Source organism: Cervus canadensis, chromosome 23 (assembly GCF_019320065.1).
Source record: "Cervus canadensis isolate Bull #8, Minnesota chromosome 23, ASM1932006v1, whole genome shotgun sequence".
Classification (NCBI taxonomy): Eukaryota; Metazoa; Chordata; class Mammalia; order Artiodactyla; family Cervidae; genus Cervus; species Cervus canadensis.
In genome coordinates, this window is record NC_057408.1 from 251,264 (window position 1) to 270,358 (window position 19,095).

The window sequence follows — 19,095 nt, forward strand, 5'->3', positions numbered from 1 at the left end:
GAGCCACAGGTCACGACAGCAGGCATCTTGCTGGTCTGAAGTCTCCTGACAGCAGTGGGAAGAACGATACCCAGGGCCCACTAAACTGGGCCTCATTTACATTTAAACAGGAGTATCATAGACTCTGATGGGTGCTGTGGGGACCCCAAGAGATGGAGAGGAAGTTGTTTCTGTTCTCAATCTGATGGAAGACTCCATAAGAACTCATAAAAACCAGTGGAGGAGTAGAAGCAGGAGATGGTCCTCTAGGGTTCTGTGGAGTGTCAGTCAGCAGAACAGATAGGATGGGGTCCTGTGGGGAACAGGTCAAGGCTGTGTCTCCCGTGCTGAGATGGGAGCCTTGACTGGAGTTTTCAGTATGTGAGGCGTGTAGGTGTGAGGAGCAGAGGTATGTGCCAGTTGGAGGAATTCCACACATGCCACACACGAGAAGATCCTGACATCTGACTGTCCTGCCCACTACTAGTCCTGTTAGCCACCAACTCTTCAGTGTGGAGTTCAAAAGAGGCATCTTTAGTACAAAAAACTATGTATAAACATTCAGAATGGAATCAGCCACTTGGAGCAACAAAAAAGCTCTGTGACATGGGTGCTCATTTCCAGGAGTTTAAAATGTAATTGGAGATAGACACGTTCAAATTTCAGTAACAATGCAATATTTAACTGTCAGTTCAGAGTAGCTGAAGGAGAAATATCAAAAAGGACAGGAAACGGAGCCGGTATTTGTTTACTCTCTGGTATGCCTAGCATGTCCTTTGTGGCAGAAGTGCAAACCTTCTAAGTGTCAGATTACACTTTACATTCAAATGACAATGAACAAAGCAGTTGCGAATCAGATGGTTTAGAAGTCAAGGAATTTGAATTAAGACTGAATAAGTAGTGTGGTCAAAATTAAGGTGCCTTGAAAGAAAAACTAGGGAAGTTATTATCTGTTCAATTATTCAGTTTAGCTGCGTTGCCCTCAGGTAACTCTACCATTTTCATCTCCAGTTTATATGTGGTGTGGTGGAGGATCAGAGTTTAAGTGACTACTAACAAACACTGGATAGTTAAAGACTTGGGGGTATTATGGTTCAATGGAAAGCAAATGACAGTTGGGGTCAGACAGAACTACCTATGTGATTTCAACAAATATCTCTACTTCCATTTTCTTATCTGTAAAATGGGTAAATCTCAGGTTTGAATCAAAGAATAAACTTAACACATATTATATACTATTTCCTTGTTCAAAGTTAGGATCATTTTCTTTACTGTGTGCGTGTCTTCTTTAATACACTTAAACAAAAGATATTATGATCACAGTTACTTCTTACAGGTGAACCCTACATACTTAACCTATTTCGGTGCTATTCTGTGTATGTTATTTTTTTCTTTTCCTTGTAGAAGTTGGTGAAGAGATTAGGAGGCTGATGAGAAAACTGATGCCCAGAGAATTTAAGTGATGTGGCAAGTCAGATGGCAGATTGGTTTTAGAGCTCATATGTGTAAAAGTGGGCTTCCCTTGTGGCTCAGCTGGTAAAGAATCCGCCTGCAGTGCGGGAGACCTGGGTTCGATCCGTGAGTTGGGAAGATCCCCTGGAGAAGGGAGAGGCTACCCACTCCAGTATTCTGGCCTGGAGAATTCCATGGACAGTATGGTCCATGGGATGGCAAAGAGTCGGACACGACTGGGCAACTTTCACTCATGTATAAAAGTAGCTAAGAGCGTTTGGCCAAAAGCTGGCATCACTTTGTCTTAGAGACATCATGATCTAAAAGTAAAAGCACAGACTTTGGAATCATATAAGCCTGAAGATTGTGGATCTGGCACAGGCAGTGTGTGCAGAGCAAATTATTTGCCTCTCTGGACATTTGTATTTACATTTCCACATCTTTAGTATGAGGGTGTGTCTTTTGCATCACAGGACTGTTGTCTAGATTAAATAGATAATGCCTGTAGAGACCATTTATTATGCTCAACCCCTTCTCTCACTACGAGTGTGTGCTTTTCTTGACTGCATGGAGAAATGCAGAGAACAGGTAGTTCACCTAAACCAGAGCTCCACCTCTAAACTGGAGGATTGGCCCAGGCAATGCTGTTGAGACCTTCCCCTGGGGTCCAACACCCAAGGCTTCTACCATTGCGTCGTGTTATTGGTTCCCAGAGGAGGCACTATTTTTGCAGTTGGAACTGGAGCTGTTGATTAACAGTATGCGTTTGGCCTCAGGCCTCGGAAGTTTGATTCTGCCTCTCCCTGTCATTGGGATCCCTGAGCACAGAGACCAATTCTCAGTTTTGTGTTAGGCTCAACCAGCAAAGGTCCGTCTAGTCAAGGCTATGCTTTTTCCAGTGGTCATGTATGGATGTGAGAGTTGGACTATAAAGAAAGCTGAGCGCCGAAGAATTGATGCTTTTGAACTGCGGTGTTGGAGAAGACTCTTGAGAGTCCTTTGGATGGCAAGGAGAACAAACCAGTCCATCCTAAAGGAGATCAGTCCTGAGTGTTCATTGGAAGGACTGATGCTGATGCTGAAACTCCAATACTTTGGCCACCTGATGCGAAGAGCTGACTCATAGGAAAAGACCCTGATGCTGGGAAAGATTGAAGGCAGGAGGAGAAGGGGACGACAGAGGATGAGATGGTTGGATGGCATCACTGACTCAATGGACATGAGTTTGGGTAAACTCCGGGAGTTGGTGATGGACAGGGAGGCCTGGCATGCTGCAGTCCATGGGGTTGCAAAGAGTCAGACACGACTGAGCGACTGAACTGAACTGAACTGCCAAGCAGAGCTGCAGAGCCAGTAAAACCTATGAAGAGGTGTGGGGTACCAGCTCTGTCTTTGAAAGGCTTTTGGTTGTCAAGTTGAGGAGAGAAGCCTCAGCACCTAAGAAGGTTAGAGGTGAAGGGCCAACAGAGTTCACCTCATCACCTCCCCATTCTACAGATGTGGATGAGGAGACCCTGGGAGAAAAAAGAACTTGCCTAAGTCCACCTAGCTCCAAATGGCAGAGTGGGGAGTTGAATCTGGAATTCGTGGTTGCATTAAGTCTTATTTCCTCCACAGGACAAACTAGGTACAAGAAGAAAGCAATAGTCAAACAACTTCAAAACACTCAAGTTAGTGGATACAAATTAAACTACTTGTATGTGCTTCCCATTGTAAAGGAAGGCAGAGGAGGTTGGTCTCCAACTCCCAAACCTCAGGCTCTACTTGGAATCAGGGAGGAGAAGGCAGCATTTGGCCTAATGCCAGTGTGGGTGACACAGACTGTGGGAGTAAATAAAATTTACTTAAAGTTTTGAATACCCACTAAGGTGATCCCAACATGATCTCCATAAATATCTTATTTTTATCTTCAATTACTTCTTCAAACAACCCTTGAGGTAGGATTATTACCAAGTTTCCATATGAAACAAACAGTTTAAGTATAATACTTGAGAACACAATTACTCACTGGAAAAGAGAGGTTAAGTAATCTAAACCCATGACCTCAAATCAGTGCTACTTCCATTCCTCTTTTCAAGAGGAGACATGGTTTGGACACTTGCTGTGGGACACTTACTGAGAGTGTTCACTATTCTCTGGTATATGGTAGAGACCCACTTAAAACCCAGCCCCTTCCTTATGGAGTCCTTGATCTGGTGGGAGAGATAAATAAGGGAACATTGCAATACAGTTTGCCAAATGCTTCGATAGCAGAATGCCCAGGAAAGTGAGAGTAAGACCTTCTGTGAGTGTGACTGTGTATATGTGTGGGTACATTTGTACACACAGAGAAAAGTAGGAGAAAAGGAAGGCCCAAGTAGTCTTTATGAAGGAGTTGACACTTGACCCAATTATTGAAGAATGGCTTAGAGATAACCAGCTGGTGAAAGAAGAAAGGACAGGCCAGCCAGAAGAATTAGGGAATTACATGAAGTTATGCAAATCAACGGGATTTGGAGGAAGCTACACCTGGGGACATGCTGCTCTGCAATGTGGTGGATGGAGTACTCAGACAGTGCTGCTTGGAGGAGGGGATCTGTGATCAGGAATGTACCATATAGGTGTGTGTGCATCCATGCTAAGTCACTTCAGTTGTGTCCAACTCTTTGTGACCCTGTGGACTGTAGCCCACCAGGCTTCTCTGTCTGTGGGATTCTCCAGGCAAGAATACTGGAGTAGGTTGCCATGCTTCCCTCCAGGGGATCTTTCTGATCCAGGGATCGAATCTGTGTCTCCTCTGGCTTCTGTGTTGCAGGCAGATTCTTGACCACTGAGCCACCAGGGAAGTCCATGTAACATAATAAAGTCACTGAGTCTGATCTTCATTCTCTGCTGGAGACCACTGCTATGTTTGCAGGGTCAGAGAGCTGTCTGCAGAGCTGCCTTTGCCCTCAGTGACTGAGAGCTGGCAAGGGTTGGATTGTTCCCTAGTGGCTCAGGGAAGGCCAAGGCAGGAGGTGTCGGTTCAATCCCTGGGTTGGGAAGGTCTCCTGGAGAAGAATATGGCAGCCGACTCCAGTATTTTTGCCTGGGAAATCCCATGGGCAGAGGAGCCTGGTGGACTGTAGTCCATGGGGTCAGAGAAGTGCCAGACATGGCTTGGTGACTAAACAACAACGACATGGGTTGGATTGCTTGATCACTTTATCGGTGTTTATGGAGCTTTTACTCTGTGTGCCTCTGTAGCAGGTAGACTTTCAGACCAGGGCCTGAATAATGAAAAGGCATTAACTCAAGGGGGGCAAAAGTGGATCCCAGACACATGTAAAGGCCCTTAAGAGGAAAAGGCCACTTCTGACTCTCCACCTAAATACCTTGGAAGACGCATAGAAAGATGAACGCTCAACCACTCCAATGCAGAAGTCAGACAGATGATCCATCTCTTGCTGGAATTTGAGATAGGATTCTTATATATAGCTGATGAGCCTCAATTGAAAATACTGTTGCTTCCCTATCTGAAGCCACAGAGGCTCACACTCCATCCTTTTACACAGTTTTGTCCCTTTGCAATCAGAAACTTACAATTTCTGTCAACAAGAAAACTAGGCCATCATCAGATCTTCTGCATGGACAACTTTAATAAAACGACCAAAGACTGTCTTTTCCCTAACATCATTATACATATTCTCAAAGTCTACAGCTTTCAGAGAACATAGGCAAGACTGGAGGAGGGAGGTTTGGGAGGAGGTTTTGACTTCTGGGCAGAGACATTTCCTCAAGGAAAGTTCTGAGGAAGACATAAAGAGTCTCTGCGACAGTGCACATTGTGCATTTCGGCTACTTGGAGTTGTAAAGAAACTGACAGAAGAATCTGCAAAACGGTAGTATGGAGATGTTTTCTATCACTGGTATAAATGCTTAACACTTCGTTCTCCAGATTTTTTTTTTTAAGCCCTGATTTGTTACGTTTGCTGTTCTTGTGGTATAAATACTCCCACCCCAGCTGATTTTCAAGCTATCAACTTGACACTATTGAAAGTGGAGTTGGGAAGAACTCACATGGATGGGCTCTAATGAGCCCCAGCACACCGCTGTTAATGTTTGCAAGGATCTGAGGTGACCAGATCACTGATAACAGCCATAGCTCTGAGAGGAGGACTTGACTGACTTCAAGCTGAATAGAAGGTGGAGTCAAAGCTGTCTAGTACTTTCTTTGTAGGCCAAGGCTTCCTTGCATGGCTTTTTCCTCATTAGAGCGTGACTAAAGAGAGAGAATAAAACACAAGACGTTAGGGGTGAAACACTCAGACCAAGGGCTTCCCAGGTAGGTCAGTGGTAAAGAATCTGCCTGTCAATGAAGGAGATGCAGGTTCGATTCCTGGCTTGGGAAGATCCCCTGAAGGAGGAAATGGCAACCCACTGTGGTATTCTTGTCTGAAAAATTCCATGGACAGAGGTGCCTGGAGGGCCACGGTCCATGTGGTCAGAGAGTTGGATATGATTGAGTGCCTGAACGCTGGCACTAGCACTCAGAACAAGGAAGAAGGAATGGTATTATGATATTATTTACAACAGTAGTTAAATAAGAATTTTAGATTGCTACTAGACATCTGCAACAGGAAGAATCATGACCACCACCCCCCCCTCCGCCCCAGGTGGAAATGGAGCATAAAGTAACAAAGAGAGAGCGTTATGAGATGAAAAAGCATCAGAATTTAGCAGAAAGAAGGATGAATAGAGTAAGAAAGATTGCAGGGATGCAACATGTGCAATTGCAAAATTAGACATCCACAGTGAGGTCGATAAAGGCAAAGGGGGCATGAGAGACAAAATTAAATTGGTGTTATGGACCTTAGATTAGGGAAGGCTCTTGCATGATGCAAAATAAAGAAATGAAAACAGTGAGAGAGAAAATCAGAGAAATGGAGAACAGAGATTAGAGTTCTAAACTGAGGTGAAAGAAAAAGACAAAACCACTGAATAGAAGAAATAGCTAAAGGAATAAATTGAAGAGAATGATTCTGAATTAGAAACAACCTGCACTTCAGATCGAAAAGTCTCACTCTGTTCCAGGAAAAATAAGTAAGATCCACATTCCTCATTTTGTCATTCATAAAATTGTATTATAATAAAAAAAATTCCAGTTAGAAAAGCATAAAACACATTGTCTACAAAGGAAACAAAACCAGACTGGCTTCCATTTTCTCTTCTTTTACTTCAAGCACTAGAAGACATTCTACAGAGTTTTGAGGGGAAAAAGTTCTGATCTGAGGATTATATGGGCAATGTAAAGATCAAAGATGTGTCCAACTTTATGGAATTTGCATAATAAGGAGCTGAGGTAGGGTTGAGGATGAGGAGTTCTGGGGGAGTTTGAGAAAGGTCAGAGATGAGGCAGCAGACCCTTCAGATATTTGTCATTGTTTGCCTTTAGGACCTTATGAGTTGTATGTGTTATCTAAAAAACTTATAAGAAGCATGTAGTTCCATTAGAAAAAAAGAAAAAACTGTAATGAGGAAGATCAGGAAGTCATCTTTTCCCCCATTTTAATGATGAGACAGTGAGGCTGAAAGAGTCTTATGAGAGCTCCTAGGTGTCAGAACTAGGTCCAGAGTCCACATCTTTTGGCTCCTGTTATGTAAGCGAAGGGCTGTATCAGTTCTACCAGACTGACACTTTGGAAAGCACTGGTCAGGGTGATGATGGTCTGAATATGCCCTGGAAGCAAAGCAGATGGGAGAGGTAGATAATTCTGGGAAGCCCAGCATGAGGAGATTTGTTAATTTATTAATTTAGTCAACCAACATTTCTCAAGTGCCCATTATTCATTGGACACTGTTCTAGGTGTTGGGATTGCATAGATGAGTAAAATGCCACAGATGAATAGTGAGGGAGAATCCCCTTTAAATATAGAGTAGTAGTGCCCTTTGGTAAAGTCAGTTGGTAGGGGTAAGCACATAGACCAGGCAACGCCGAAGCCCATTAGAACTTCCTAGAGGGCTTGGTACCAGCCAGAGAGCTGGGCCTATCCCTGCAGCCATAGGTGGGGCTTGAGAACTGGCATTTCCACCAAGTTCCGGGATTACTAAGAGTTCCCTCAAGGCTGCAGGTGGAGAATGTGTTCTAGACTAGGAAAAATTCTTCCATTTTACAGATCATGGAGAAGAGAGGATGAACTTCCTCCCTGGGACTCATCTGGGTCATGAAACACATAGAGCCAAGCAAGATTCCCCTTGGCCCTCAGATGAATAATTCTGTAGGCTCACAGTACCCACTTTGGAGTGTCTCATAGGTCTATAACTGTGCTAGGTGTAATTACACAGTCTAGAGTATGGAAGAGACCTTGGTCTTGTTGCATTCATTGCTAAGTACGGAGTAAGGGACTCAGATTGACTTGTCTAGCACCTCACTGTTGAGGAAAGGCAGGCCCAGTCTCTGGATTGCTTTCTCAGTGTTTTTTCCCCAGCACATCCCTCCCTTCACCCCTCTATTCCCCTGGGACCTGCTGAGTGGTCATTTCCTAAGCGCGTGTTATTGCACCTGTAGGGCTTCTCTCACCTCCGGTCCTGCAGTCAGCCACAGATGGGTTAACTGTTGTTGGCCTGGAGGCCTGAGCCAGCACGAAGTGTCCTCTGTGTGCTGCCCACTCTGGAGGAGCCCCTGGCTGCTGGAATGTGACAAGGCGAACGGTTTTCACCTTGCTTTTGTTTTCACTTTCATCTGAGCGTGAGTGTGTGCGTGTGCTCACGGGGTAGGTTGGCTGGTGGTGCCACAGGAGGACTCCCAGTGTTCTCCCAGATGCACGAAAAAACTGGCCCTGCGAATCTGGGGTGGCAGCTCCGTGCTGGGAGGAGGCAAAGGAGAACGGCAGCTTTGTGTGCTGGTGCAGTAAACAGAAGGTTTATGTTTCTTTGCTCTTTACTTTTGAAAGTGTCTCTCTTGCATGTGGCCCTGAGGGGCATAGACAGTGAACTGCGCAGGGACCGCCTGCCTGGGTGGATCTGCAGTTGGAGTCGTTTGAACCACAGGACTTTGATGAGCAGTCAGGGGCTAACTCATTTTCATTCAGAAAGAACCTCAGGAAGTCCTCCCTGTGCCCCATCTTGCACTGGGTGCTGAAGCGAATGTAAGTGTTGTACAGCCATCATCGACCTCAGCCTGAGCCTGAATTGCAATCAAGAAAGGAAAATAAGATTTGTATCCTGGAAACAATGAGGAGACCATGTATGACTAGTATTTAGTGGCAAGCTCTACAGCTGCAAGCCGTGTTCAGTTAGGCCAGCGAGTGAGTGCTGTGGTTCAGAGTTTGCAATATGTTGTCATGGAGAAGTGAAGACTTGGGCATGACCTTGAAATGTGGGAAGGCATGGGATCTGCTTGTTTCTTTGTCCATTCATTCCTTTATACAACAAACATTTGGAAAATACCAGTTGTATGCCAGGCATTGCCTGGATGGTTGAGAGAGGATATAAGAAGAGATTCTATAAAAATATCAAGGTGGAAAGAACTCTTGAGTGTGTAATGCCACTGTGGAGACTGGTTTGACTTGAATAGGGAATGCAGCTTGATGGCTAATGAGCTCTAGGACTGAATTCTTAAGGTAGACAAATATGGAAAGTTTGGAATTGATGTGTTCCTGGATGGGATTATTTGAAACTGCATTATGGTTTCATCTCTAGTGTTCATCAGGTAATACGCTGCCTTGGTTTGGTCCTTGTGCAACAAGAATCGAATTTCAGCCACGCCTCTTTATGGTCCCCCTGTCTCTAATATCGGGTTCCCTTAATTTATCTTTCTAAAGCATAGCTTTACTAATACCTCTTCCCTACTGACATCCCCTACTTAAATGGCTTCCCATTGTCTGTAAGATAAAATCCAGCTCATTAGCGGCATGCCTTCCAAGGATGTCAAGGATGTCCGTGATCTGGCTGTCACCTTTTTTCTCTCACCAGTTCCCAATTGTACCACACTTCCTAGTCAAACCTCAGCTTTCTTTTTCCTGAACGTAACCCTGTGCACCCCTGCCCAGGTCTTGCCTCATGCTGTTCCTTCTCTCTTCCATGTCTTGCCTCTTCCCACTTTACTTATTGAGGCCCCTCAAGGTCAGATGCTCTCTTGAGGCCTTCCTATGTAGTTTTCTCTCTGTGTAGACAGACCTTGCCCAAGTAGAAAACCCTTTCTCTTCCCTTTGTTTCTACCCTTTATTATAGGAGGTAAAAATCTTCTCTGCTTTGTTTTTCAACTCTCTCTTCAAGAGTATAACCTCCTTGATGAAAAAACTTGTATATTAATCATTTCTTAGGATCTTGACTAGAGCTGAAAAAAAAAAAAGTTGAATTTTCAGTTTTTGTGGATCTCTTACTATTTGAGTTTTCAGTTTTGGAACTTTGTGTCCTATATTCATTAGCTACTGATTTATACTACTAAATATAAGAAACTCTGAAGTGAATCATTGTTTAAATGGAAGATGCTTTCTCAATACTGATAATTCATCTACCTCATACTCCTATCTATTCCTCTAAAATTTAGATTTTACCTTCTTTTCTCTCATCACAGAACTGGCAATAGCTGTTGACCTACTCTGGTTCAAAGGTCCAAATAGATTTAGTTTAGGAACTTTTTATGGAGAATATGCCTCAGCTTTTGCTCTGACCAAAATATGCTTTTTAGGTAGGTACCAGGATATTAAAATGCTACACTGGAGATCCCTGTCAGAGGGAGTAAACCACTGAACACTGCTGCCATAAGAAACATGGCTGCCAATTTGTATGAACCTAATGCACAAAATGAGACAGACCTACTGGGCTTTTGCTCAGTAGCGGTCAGCAGGGACAGGTTCTCAGGCATCTTGATGCCTCCAACAACAGTGTGTTATCTGACACCAATAAGAGAGGCCTCAATGAATATGACTTTTTAAAAATTATCTAAGGTGTTGGGCAAGTAGGCAGGTCAGTCTAGATGAGACAGGAACCTCACCAGTAAAGAAAACATCAAGTGTCAACTGGTCTAACTGCCCTCCTCTGCTCCTCAGTGGGGACTTTGGCCCTTTTGTAGCATGGGGCACAGGTTGCTGCTCAGTGTTGACAGCTTTGGGGAGGATGCTCTCACCAAACAGCAGCTTCTTTGCAGAGGTGCTGCATTCATTGGGTTTTCCCCCAAGTGGAAGCAATTGTAAACATGTCTTCCTGCGGGGCTGAGTAGTTTCCAGGAGCTGATTATGTTCCTGGGCTTCTCTGGGGAGCAGGGTCCATGTTGAAGCCCTGCTGCCTTGCTGGCTGGCTTCCTCATGGGGCGTCAGCTGAAAATCTACTGATCCCTGAGGGTGGAAGTACCTGCTCGATTTCCAGTTCTTGGCTGTTCTAAATGTGTCTTTGTGGGCATTTCTGGAAATTTCTGGTGGGTACATTTGCTGGTCAAGTCCTTAAATGATGGGCTCAAAGCTAACAGTATGCTTCAGTGTCTTCTGCTGAGTGGCCATTTGTAAAGGCTTGGTTGTAACCTTATCTACAGCTGGGGTAGGAGGAGATGATGTCTTGAAGTTCAGGACAGCCCCAGGGCTTGAAGTTTTCTCTTGAAAATGAGCATTTGGGCTTTCTTTTGAGCTTTAAAATGATGAGTATAAAGTTGGGAATAATGGGACATGGAGTGAATAAGGGTGAAGGATAGCTTGGTGAGGAGAAAGGGAGAATAAAAAAATCCTGCAGGGATTCCTGACACTTCCAAAGGCCTGTGAAACGCTCCCTCTCTCCCCCTCTCTTTTTTGTTGTCATGTAGACATAATGCCACTTTATTTAAGGGCTAGGAAGGGAATTAAAACTGTCTCGGGTGGTTATTTTTATCTAAAAGATAGATAGCGATTAAATAACTTTTGTGTCAGAAACACATTTAGCATTTGTTTTGCATTAATCACAGCACTAGAAGTAATTTCTTACTGAACTCTTTGTTTTCCTTTTACAAACCTTCACCTCGGCTTTGCATTTGTTTTAAGAAATAAAGGCAAGACATGTGCATGATTAAAATAATTCACAATGCAAGATGATAAAGAAAGAACAGTCCAGAAGCTCTTCTTCTGAGGGGATGGAGAGCTTGGCCCAGGCAGCCCAGGACTGTGTTCAGCTTTGCAGACTGTTCTTCACATGTGAGAGGGAAGTTGTGCAAGAAGCCAGCCAGATGCAGTTTCCACAGACCTGAGTATCAGCGCTTAGACTTCCTTTTGTCATGGTTGGCTTTGATGGTGACTCAGCCAGCTGTGGCTTTGGTATAAGAAGCATCTAGCTTGTTACTGGACTGGAGGACTCATCTCTCTTTATTCTTGGACCCACAACCATAAAAATTAGTAACAATTCAATGAAAAACTGTCTGTGCGTGTGTCTCCCCCTCTGTTCCCATGTAATACAGTTTGGGGATGTGCACTTTCTGGTTTGATTTCTTTCAAATCATTTAAAAAATTTTTTTCTAATGCCATAGATAAGTAGGATGGGACTTCTGGAACTTAGTTTGAGTTACCTTTGAGGTCATTTTTTCCTGCCTGCCATGGCTAATTATCTCTCTGCTTCTCAGTTGCAGATCTGATCTCTTCTGAACAACCTCACGGTGTCTCCTTCCCTAGGGCTCTGAGCCCAGCAGCCGGACCACTTTCTCCTTGGAATTTTGGGTGCCGTCTCTTCTCACCTTTCCCTTTTCCCTGTCTCTCTCCTGAGAACTCTTGGCAACTGGAGGATTGTCATGGAGTCCAGGGAAGTCTTAAGTGGCTCCCGGCAGAGGGGGAGTGAGTCGGAATTCCTGCCAGTCTCCTCAGCCAAGCCCTCGACTACTCCTAACTGTACTGGAGAACCTTTGCTGTCTGCTCCGGAGACTGGGAAGGGAATCCCAGCAGGTGGAGAATGCATGGAGCCAGAGGAGGAGGATGAACTGGGCTCAGGGCGGGATGTGGATTCCAACTCCAACGCAGACAGTGAGAAATGGGTGGCAGGAGATGGCCTGGAAGAACAGGAGTTTTCTATCAAGGAGGCCAATTTCACAGAGGGGAGTCTGAAGCTGAAGATTCAGACCACGAAACGGGCTAAGAAACCCCCAAAGAATCTGGAGAACTATATATGCCCCCCTGAGATCAAGATCACCATCAAGCAGTCGGACCAGAAGGTGTCCCGTGCTGGGAAAAATAGCAAAGCCACAAAGGAGGAGGAAAGAAGCCACTCCAAAAAGAAGGTAGGGATCCCTGTTGACTAGGTTTTTTGGTTTGTTTTTGCTACTTTATCCTCAACTGTTGAGGGGCTACTTGCTTATTTATAAATTACTCATTTCTTTGATGGAACACTTGTGGCCTACAGAAAATGTCTCCTATGTCTTGGTATAGTATCCAGTTTAATATTATGGTTTCTACCGACTGAAAACAAAACAAAAAAAAACTACAATTATATTCCTGGAAGTTCCTATTTATTGCATAGCAGCCAATTGGCTGGGTCTGATCTGGCTAAGCTGTGAGAGAATTTTGAGGATGCTTCTTGTTTTTTTTTGGTTTAATATTTACATCTGTTCTCATAGTGAAGAGTAGGAAGTTGAAAATTTTGGTCATTCAGAACAGTCAAGCACCGTTACAACACCCTTTTGGTTTTAGTCATTTCTGTACATCTTTCTAAAATAGACAAGTTGCTTACTTGAGTGAGGAAGCCCAGTCTTTATAGTAAATTGAGGCTCTTCTCAGCTGAAAGATCATCCTCCCAGGAGCCAGTGGTGAGCTTTCAAGCTGGCGCTGGAGAAATGGAAGAGACAGGGGACTGTTGAGGCTTTGTCTAACACATTGTAGACTTCTCAGGTGAAGTGTTGGATGAACTCAGTGTATTGTCATTTTCCTCATAAAAGTCAATGTGGGTGTGGAAAGTAGATCTCTAGGTGATTAATGATATAGTTTGGTGGATGTACGGATCTAAGGTTTCATTGTATTTGTTTTATGTTGCAGAGGGTTACAGAGACCTCCTTTCCTGGGAGGGATGTGGCACTCAGCTGTGATAGCAGAGGGCTGCCCTAGTCTAGAAAATTTTTTTTCCAAGAATCTCTGGGTCTTGTAAACACCTCTGAAAGGAGTCCTCTTGTTGACAAGAGTTCTGGAGTTTTAGGTTGTAGATGTTAACCAGAGTCTTTGTAATTCTCTCACATCTTATTTATTAATATTTGGACTCTGGGCATGATGGAAGATAAAATGGCCCATATGAATGAACCTTTCTCCGTTATAGCCCAGAAATAATCTGGTTTTTCTGTTGCCAGTGGTTTTTGAGCTGTGGTGTAGTCATTTTCAATAAACTGCTAAGAATCATATTGTTTCTTTAGTGTTGGGCTGTGCGTTTCCTCATGCTAGGTGTTTCGGCTGATTTGTTGCAGTTAAAAAAAAAAAAATTGGACTAGAAAAGACTTTTCTGGGTGGGCAACACTTTCAGTTTGCTCAGACTAACCTGGTTTTCAAACAGAAAGTCCTGTATCCAGGACCCCCTTCAATCCTGGGCAAGCCAGGGCAGTTGACATCTTCTTTAACACTTGGAACACAAAAAAATCTTTAGAAATTGGTGTGTTTTTACATAGCATGGAGATAAGTGCTTTCACTTCTCCTGTCCCCGTTTACAACTTTGCGATGCTTTCTGGGTTCTCTGATATAAAATCAAAGATTATCTATATGTACGTGGAAACTTTTGAGATTTTTGCAAGCAAATACAAAGAAATCCAAGCAGGCTCCATTTGGAAAGTTAAATTTTGCTTTGGAGTTGAAGTCTTTTCAGCTTTGAAAATGAGTATCTTTGTCTTTGGTCACTGAGATAGCACAAAGTGTATTGTTGGATTTTTGTGGGGGAGAGCAGTCTTGAAAACTGTGGGAACTGTTTTCCCTTCATCACCATCACCGCCAGAATTTGAGCAGCAGTCCACAGTTTAGGGTGTGCAAACCAAAATTCACAGTCCTAGAAAGAGTAAGTTGTCCTGATCAGTACTACTTCCTTAAGGCTGTAAGACTGTTCCCAAATATAGGCATCTGCCTGTTGGAATGCCCCAGAATAAAACTCTGGAATTTGTGACACAGGGATGATTTCAAAGCTGAAATGTGCAGTGGACCTCCACTCTTATATCTGAAATTCTCAGGTTGGTGATTCTCACCCAAAAAGTTGGATGCCCTTTGTGTACTTTATTGGAAAGAGAGATGAAATTGCTTCTTTGAATATGTGACCTACTAAGTATGCATTTCTAAGCCTGAGCAATTGGAGGTGGAGAGAAAAAGGGGGAGGGCTGAAATTAAATGCATAATGCTGTGTTATGCTGGCTCTGAAATGGGACTATCTATGAAAATTGCTTCGTATTTTATTTCTTTATCCTTTTTACATTATGTCTAGAGCTGATACTTTCCAGAGATGAATCAATAAAGTTATCAGTACTGGGTCTTAATCATTTGATAGGAAGTTCTCTGATCTATATTGGATTAGTATGGTAAGTTTATTACTCTTTTAGTTCTTGTAAGGAGTAAGTAAAAGCTGGAGCTAAGGTAGAGAGGTGGAAACCTTGCCTACCATTTGTACTGAAAAGTTCAGTGGAATGAGCTTGCAGAATTTATTTGTATGAATGGGAACTACATGATCATTAATTTGGGACAGGGAAAAGGATGAGGATGGCATTTTGTAAGCATTAGGTCAGTGTCTTACTCTAAAATCGAGTCTTCTGGATCTTTTATTGAGGCAAGTTGCTCATTGAAGAAGTGTACATGGAGTGATCCCTGGGAGTCAGGTCTTTTGCTAAGCACTTAGAAAACACCTCTATTGAGCTGGTCCTTGATTGAGTGGAGATGCCTCCTTGGGTGTCATCTGATCATATATGCTGACTTAGAGCAGGGTTGGCAAACTAGTCTGTGGGCAAAATTCAGACCCCTGCCTATTTTTGTACAGCTTGCAAGCAAAGAATGGTTGGAAAAAAATAAAAAAGAGAATAATATTTTGTAACATGGGAAAATTATATGAAATTCAAATTTCAATGTCCTTAAATGCAGTTTCATTGGAATGGAGCCACATCTATTTATTTATATTTTGGCTACGGCTACTTTTGCACTTCGACAGCAGAGCTGAGTAGTTGTGACAGAGAGTGTATGGCCCTCAGAGCTTAAACTATCTGCTGTCTGGTTCTTACCGAAAACACTTGTTGACCCTTGACTCAGGGGAAGGGCAGGGAGTTTTAGGATTACAGGGATTTGGTTTTATCTCATTTTGTTTTGAAAGATTTATCCTCCAAACTCGGAGGCTGGGAAAATGAGTGTTAGTCATCATGTGCTTTGTTGTTGTTGTTGTTTGTTTTACTTTTGCAGACCAGTCAGTTTTGTTCAAGTCATTGTTTGGCAGCCTTAGGCAAAGACAGCTTACATTGGATCGCAAATGATTTGCTTTTTCATTGTTTTTTTTTTTTTTTGGTAAAAGGAAAGTTCTATAGGATAATTATGGCATTCCTTACATATCACAGCGAGTTCTCTTCTTTTTCTGTTTGTACATGTTCTGCTGCTGCTGTGTGTGGTATCCTTAAGAGCTTTATTCTGAATTTCAAACCTAGACCCAATTTTCCAAACTGGAGAGTTGTTACAGATTTTCAGGTACCACGGCCATGTCAGTAGTAGGATGTTAGGAGGGACCCATGAAAATACCACTTCAGCGGCTCAAGGATGCGTGGGCTTGTCTAACCAGTGGACGGATCACCTCCCTTCCAAGTAAACTTAGGATGATACTTGAGATGCTGTCTGGTAGAGGATTTATGATGAACTGATTTATGTGATGTGTAAGAGCAGCATTTGGTAAGGAGTGGTGACTGAGAAGAGAACTCAGAATTTCAGGGCCTCAGAATTGTTCTTTGGGCAGGTCCCGGATTGCAGATGGATCCTATAAATGCATCTTGCTCTTTATCACAGCCATGTTGTTACATCTTAGATTGACTCAGGTAAGTGGAATTATCATGTAAGCTTCCTCTATTTCCCCTCTAGGTCACTCAATAAAAATAATAGAGAATATTGAGAATGAATCTCTAGAAGCAAGTTCAGGTATAACATGTGAACTTAAAATGTTCTAGCAGTGACAGGTTTTTAAGAGGCTCTGAGCTGGACAGAGCTTAGCAGCGCTCCTCTTTCTGAGGACTTTCTGTGGGAGTCATGACACTCACCGGGTTCAATGGCATGAGAGGGAGAGGGGGTTCTGAGACAAGGACTGTACAGTGACCCAAGGTTGGAAGTGTGGCATGGCTATGAGCACCAACTGGCTTTGTGATTCTGGATCTGGAGTATAACCTTGCTGAAGCCCCAGTTTCCTCATCTGCCAAATAGAGATGATAGTTTCCACATGATATAACCCAATGGAAGATTTTTTTAAAAGATGGGAAATGTACATTGTACATGTCATAGTAACAGTTCCAATTCATTGAGCCACATGGCAGACCTTCAGCTAACTCTTTTATCTGTATTTGCATTCTCTATTAGTCCTTACAGAGGCAGAGATGTCAGATGAGAGAGATTTCTTTACAGATGAGGAAATTGAGGCTCAGTGGCTTCACCTATGCAGGAGCAGGGTAGGCCTTTGAAGTCTATTCTTCTAGACTGTTTGGCCAATGCTGGAGTCCAGTCCCCAAGTGTCCACACTGGAAAGGGCTGCTGGAAGGTGAGGATACAGCTTGAGGGCATTTCTCTCCTACTTTTCTACACGTTAAGGGTGGCAAGATCATGAGCCGGTACATTGTCTTTAATTCCAAGTGTTTCAAAGTGTCATGAGTTAAAAAGTCTTAATTTTTCCTTTATTCTGCTTATGGATTATTATTTGCTTTTCACCAAAATGCAACTTCTATTTTGTTTCTTTGGACTTAATGTTCACCTTCACCCAGCTTCATCAGGAGAACTGGTTTTCTCTAGCAATCTCATATTCCTCAGAGTCTGCCATGGTCCTAGGAAGATGTTCAAGATTCCTTCTCAGTAATCCCATGTAGAACATCATCATACATGTGTGGAAAGACCCTGTATTCTCTTCTAAGTACTCATAACCCTCTCTTAGGAAGTCTAATAGGTTACAAATTCATTTACTCATCCTTCAAATAGCACCCTACTTATGTCAAACTCACAAAGTATGAAGAGGAAAAAGACTGTTTTAGGTGATGCAGATGGGAAACAAAGTCTGGCATCAGATTGCGGAGAGTGATGAATATCAAATTAGTAAATGAGTTTGCATTTAATTCTATAAATAATGGGAGTGCTGTGCAGGCTTTGAACTGCAGAAAAGAAGGGTTGCAGGTCCAGGGAACGTAATGAGAGTGATGTAGGGCAGAGAGGCATGAAAGTGGTCCACTTGTGAGTTAGGAGGGCTGCACCAGGGCTTTCCATTTTCCCTGTAGGCTTCTAAGAAGCACATTTCTCACTTGACTCGCTATGGTGGTAGCAGTTTAGAGGGCGTGTGGGGCAGGGATGGAAGGTGGCTCGGGCTGCTGGACCTCTGGTATTGCACCACTTCCTCCTCCACTCTGATGGGTGGTCCTGAGCACCCACGAGAGCCTTCCAAACTCCTTAGGGTTCAGGTGTCCCTCTCTCTCTACCATTTGCCCAGCACTTTCTCTGGTCACTTCGAGGTGCATTGCTTAACTGAAGGCTTGCCCTCCCTCTTTCAGTGCTTGTGACTGTGATGCTTTGAACTCCAGCGTGTACGGACTTCTTCCCCTACAACACCCTCAACCTGACTGGGAGAGTAGGTCTGGCCAGCATTTCTTCATAAGAAGCTGAATTTGCCTTGTTTAATTTTATATTTTCTCTCTATAGATTTTTTATTTTAAGCAGTATGTTCCTCTTTATTCATCAGAGTACCTGAAAATTTTGTTTCCTGATAGTTATTTTATAGCTAAAAACCTTTCCCACCAAGTAATTGTATCAAGCAGCAGGTAATATTTAACATCTGGAGTTGGTGTTTGGGGAAGGACACTGGACTTGGGGACAGGAGCCCTGGGCACCATCTCTGCCTCTGTTAATAACAGCTTCAATAAGAATGCTTTACTTTCCTGAATTTCAGTTTTTGGCATGTTAAAAACAAACAGACAAAACAAAACAAAACAAAAAAACAACTATTGACTTCTGAAACCTTATTTCTCTTCTAAAAACTGGAAACTTTAAGAGTCATTCTGTTAGATGAGGCAAGTCTTCCTCTTTAAGAAAACTAGCTACTATAAACAAAATTGTTGACCTCTCTTTGGGACCCACTGTTCTGTCATCGGATTGTTTCCTTTTTGCCCCAGTGTCAAAAGGCCTAAAATCATGGGAACAGACGTCAGAATTGAGCTTAAAAAGTGGGGAGGTTTATCAAGCTTGCATTCCATGAGGATATCCTGGGGATGTTGGTTCCCCACTTTCTTTCTTGTGTGCTTCTTACTTTTCTCCTGTGTTAGGGGTTCCCTGGGAGTTCACAGCACCGCGCTGGCCCTTTTCCGCTGTTCTTAGTTTCACTTTGGAGTTCAACAAGGAACCTTCTTCGGTGAACTCCATACCTTTGAAGATGAACCTGTTAGAGTAAAAGTAGGAAAACTGTGTTCTGTTCTGATGGAGAGTCATTCGTTCCTTGAACTGTTCAGATAAGAAATAAGGGATCTGTTAGGAAGATTGCCGGCCCTGATTCCAGACCAGTTTCTCTGCAGAGAACCTGCAGTAG

At 43.2% G+C, this 19,095-nt stretch overlaps 1 protein-coding gene across 2 annotated transcripts in view; it reads left to right on the plus strand.

Annotated features, from left to right (window-relative positions):
- SETBP1 (SET binding protein 1) overlaps positions 1-19,095 on the plus strand; it is a 401,443-nt gene that overhangs the window by 9,469 nt on the left and 372,879 nt on the right. For both annotated transcript variants that reach the window (XM_043444129.1, XM_043444130.1), the window contains exon 2: positions 11,972-12,619. In XM_043444129.1, the coding sequence (XP_043300064.1) occupies positions 12,137-12,619 (483 nt within the window). In that variant the 5' untranslated portion in view covers positions 11,972-12,136. The remainder of the gene's footprint in view (positions 1-11,971; positions 12,620-19,095) is intronic.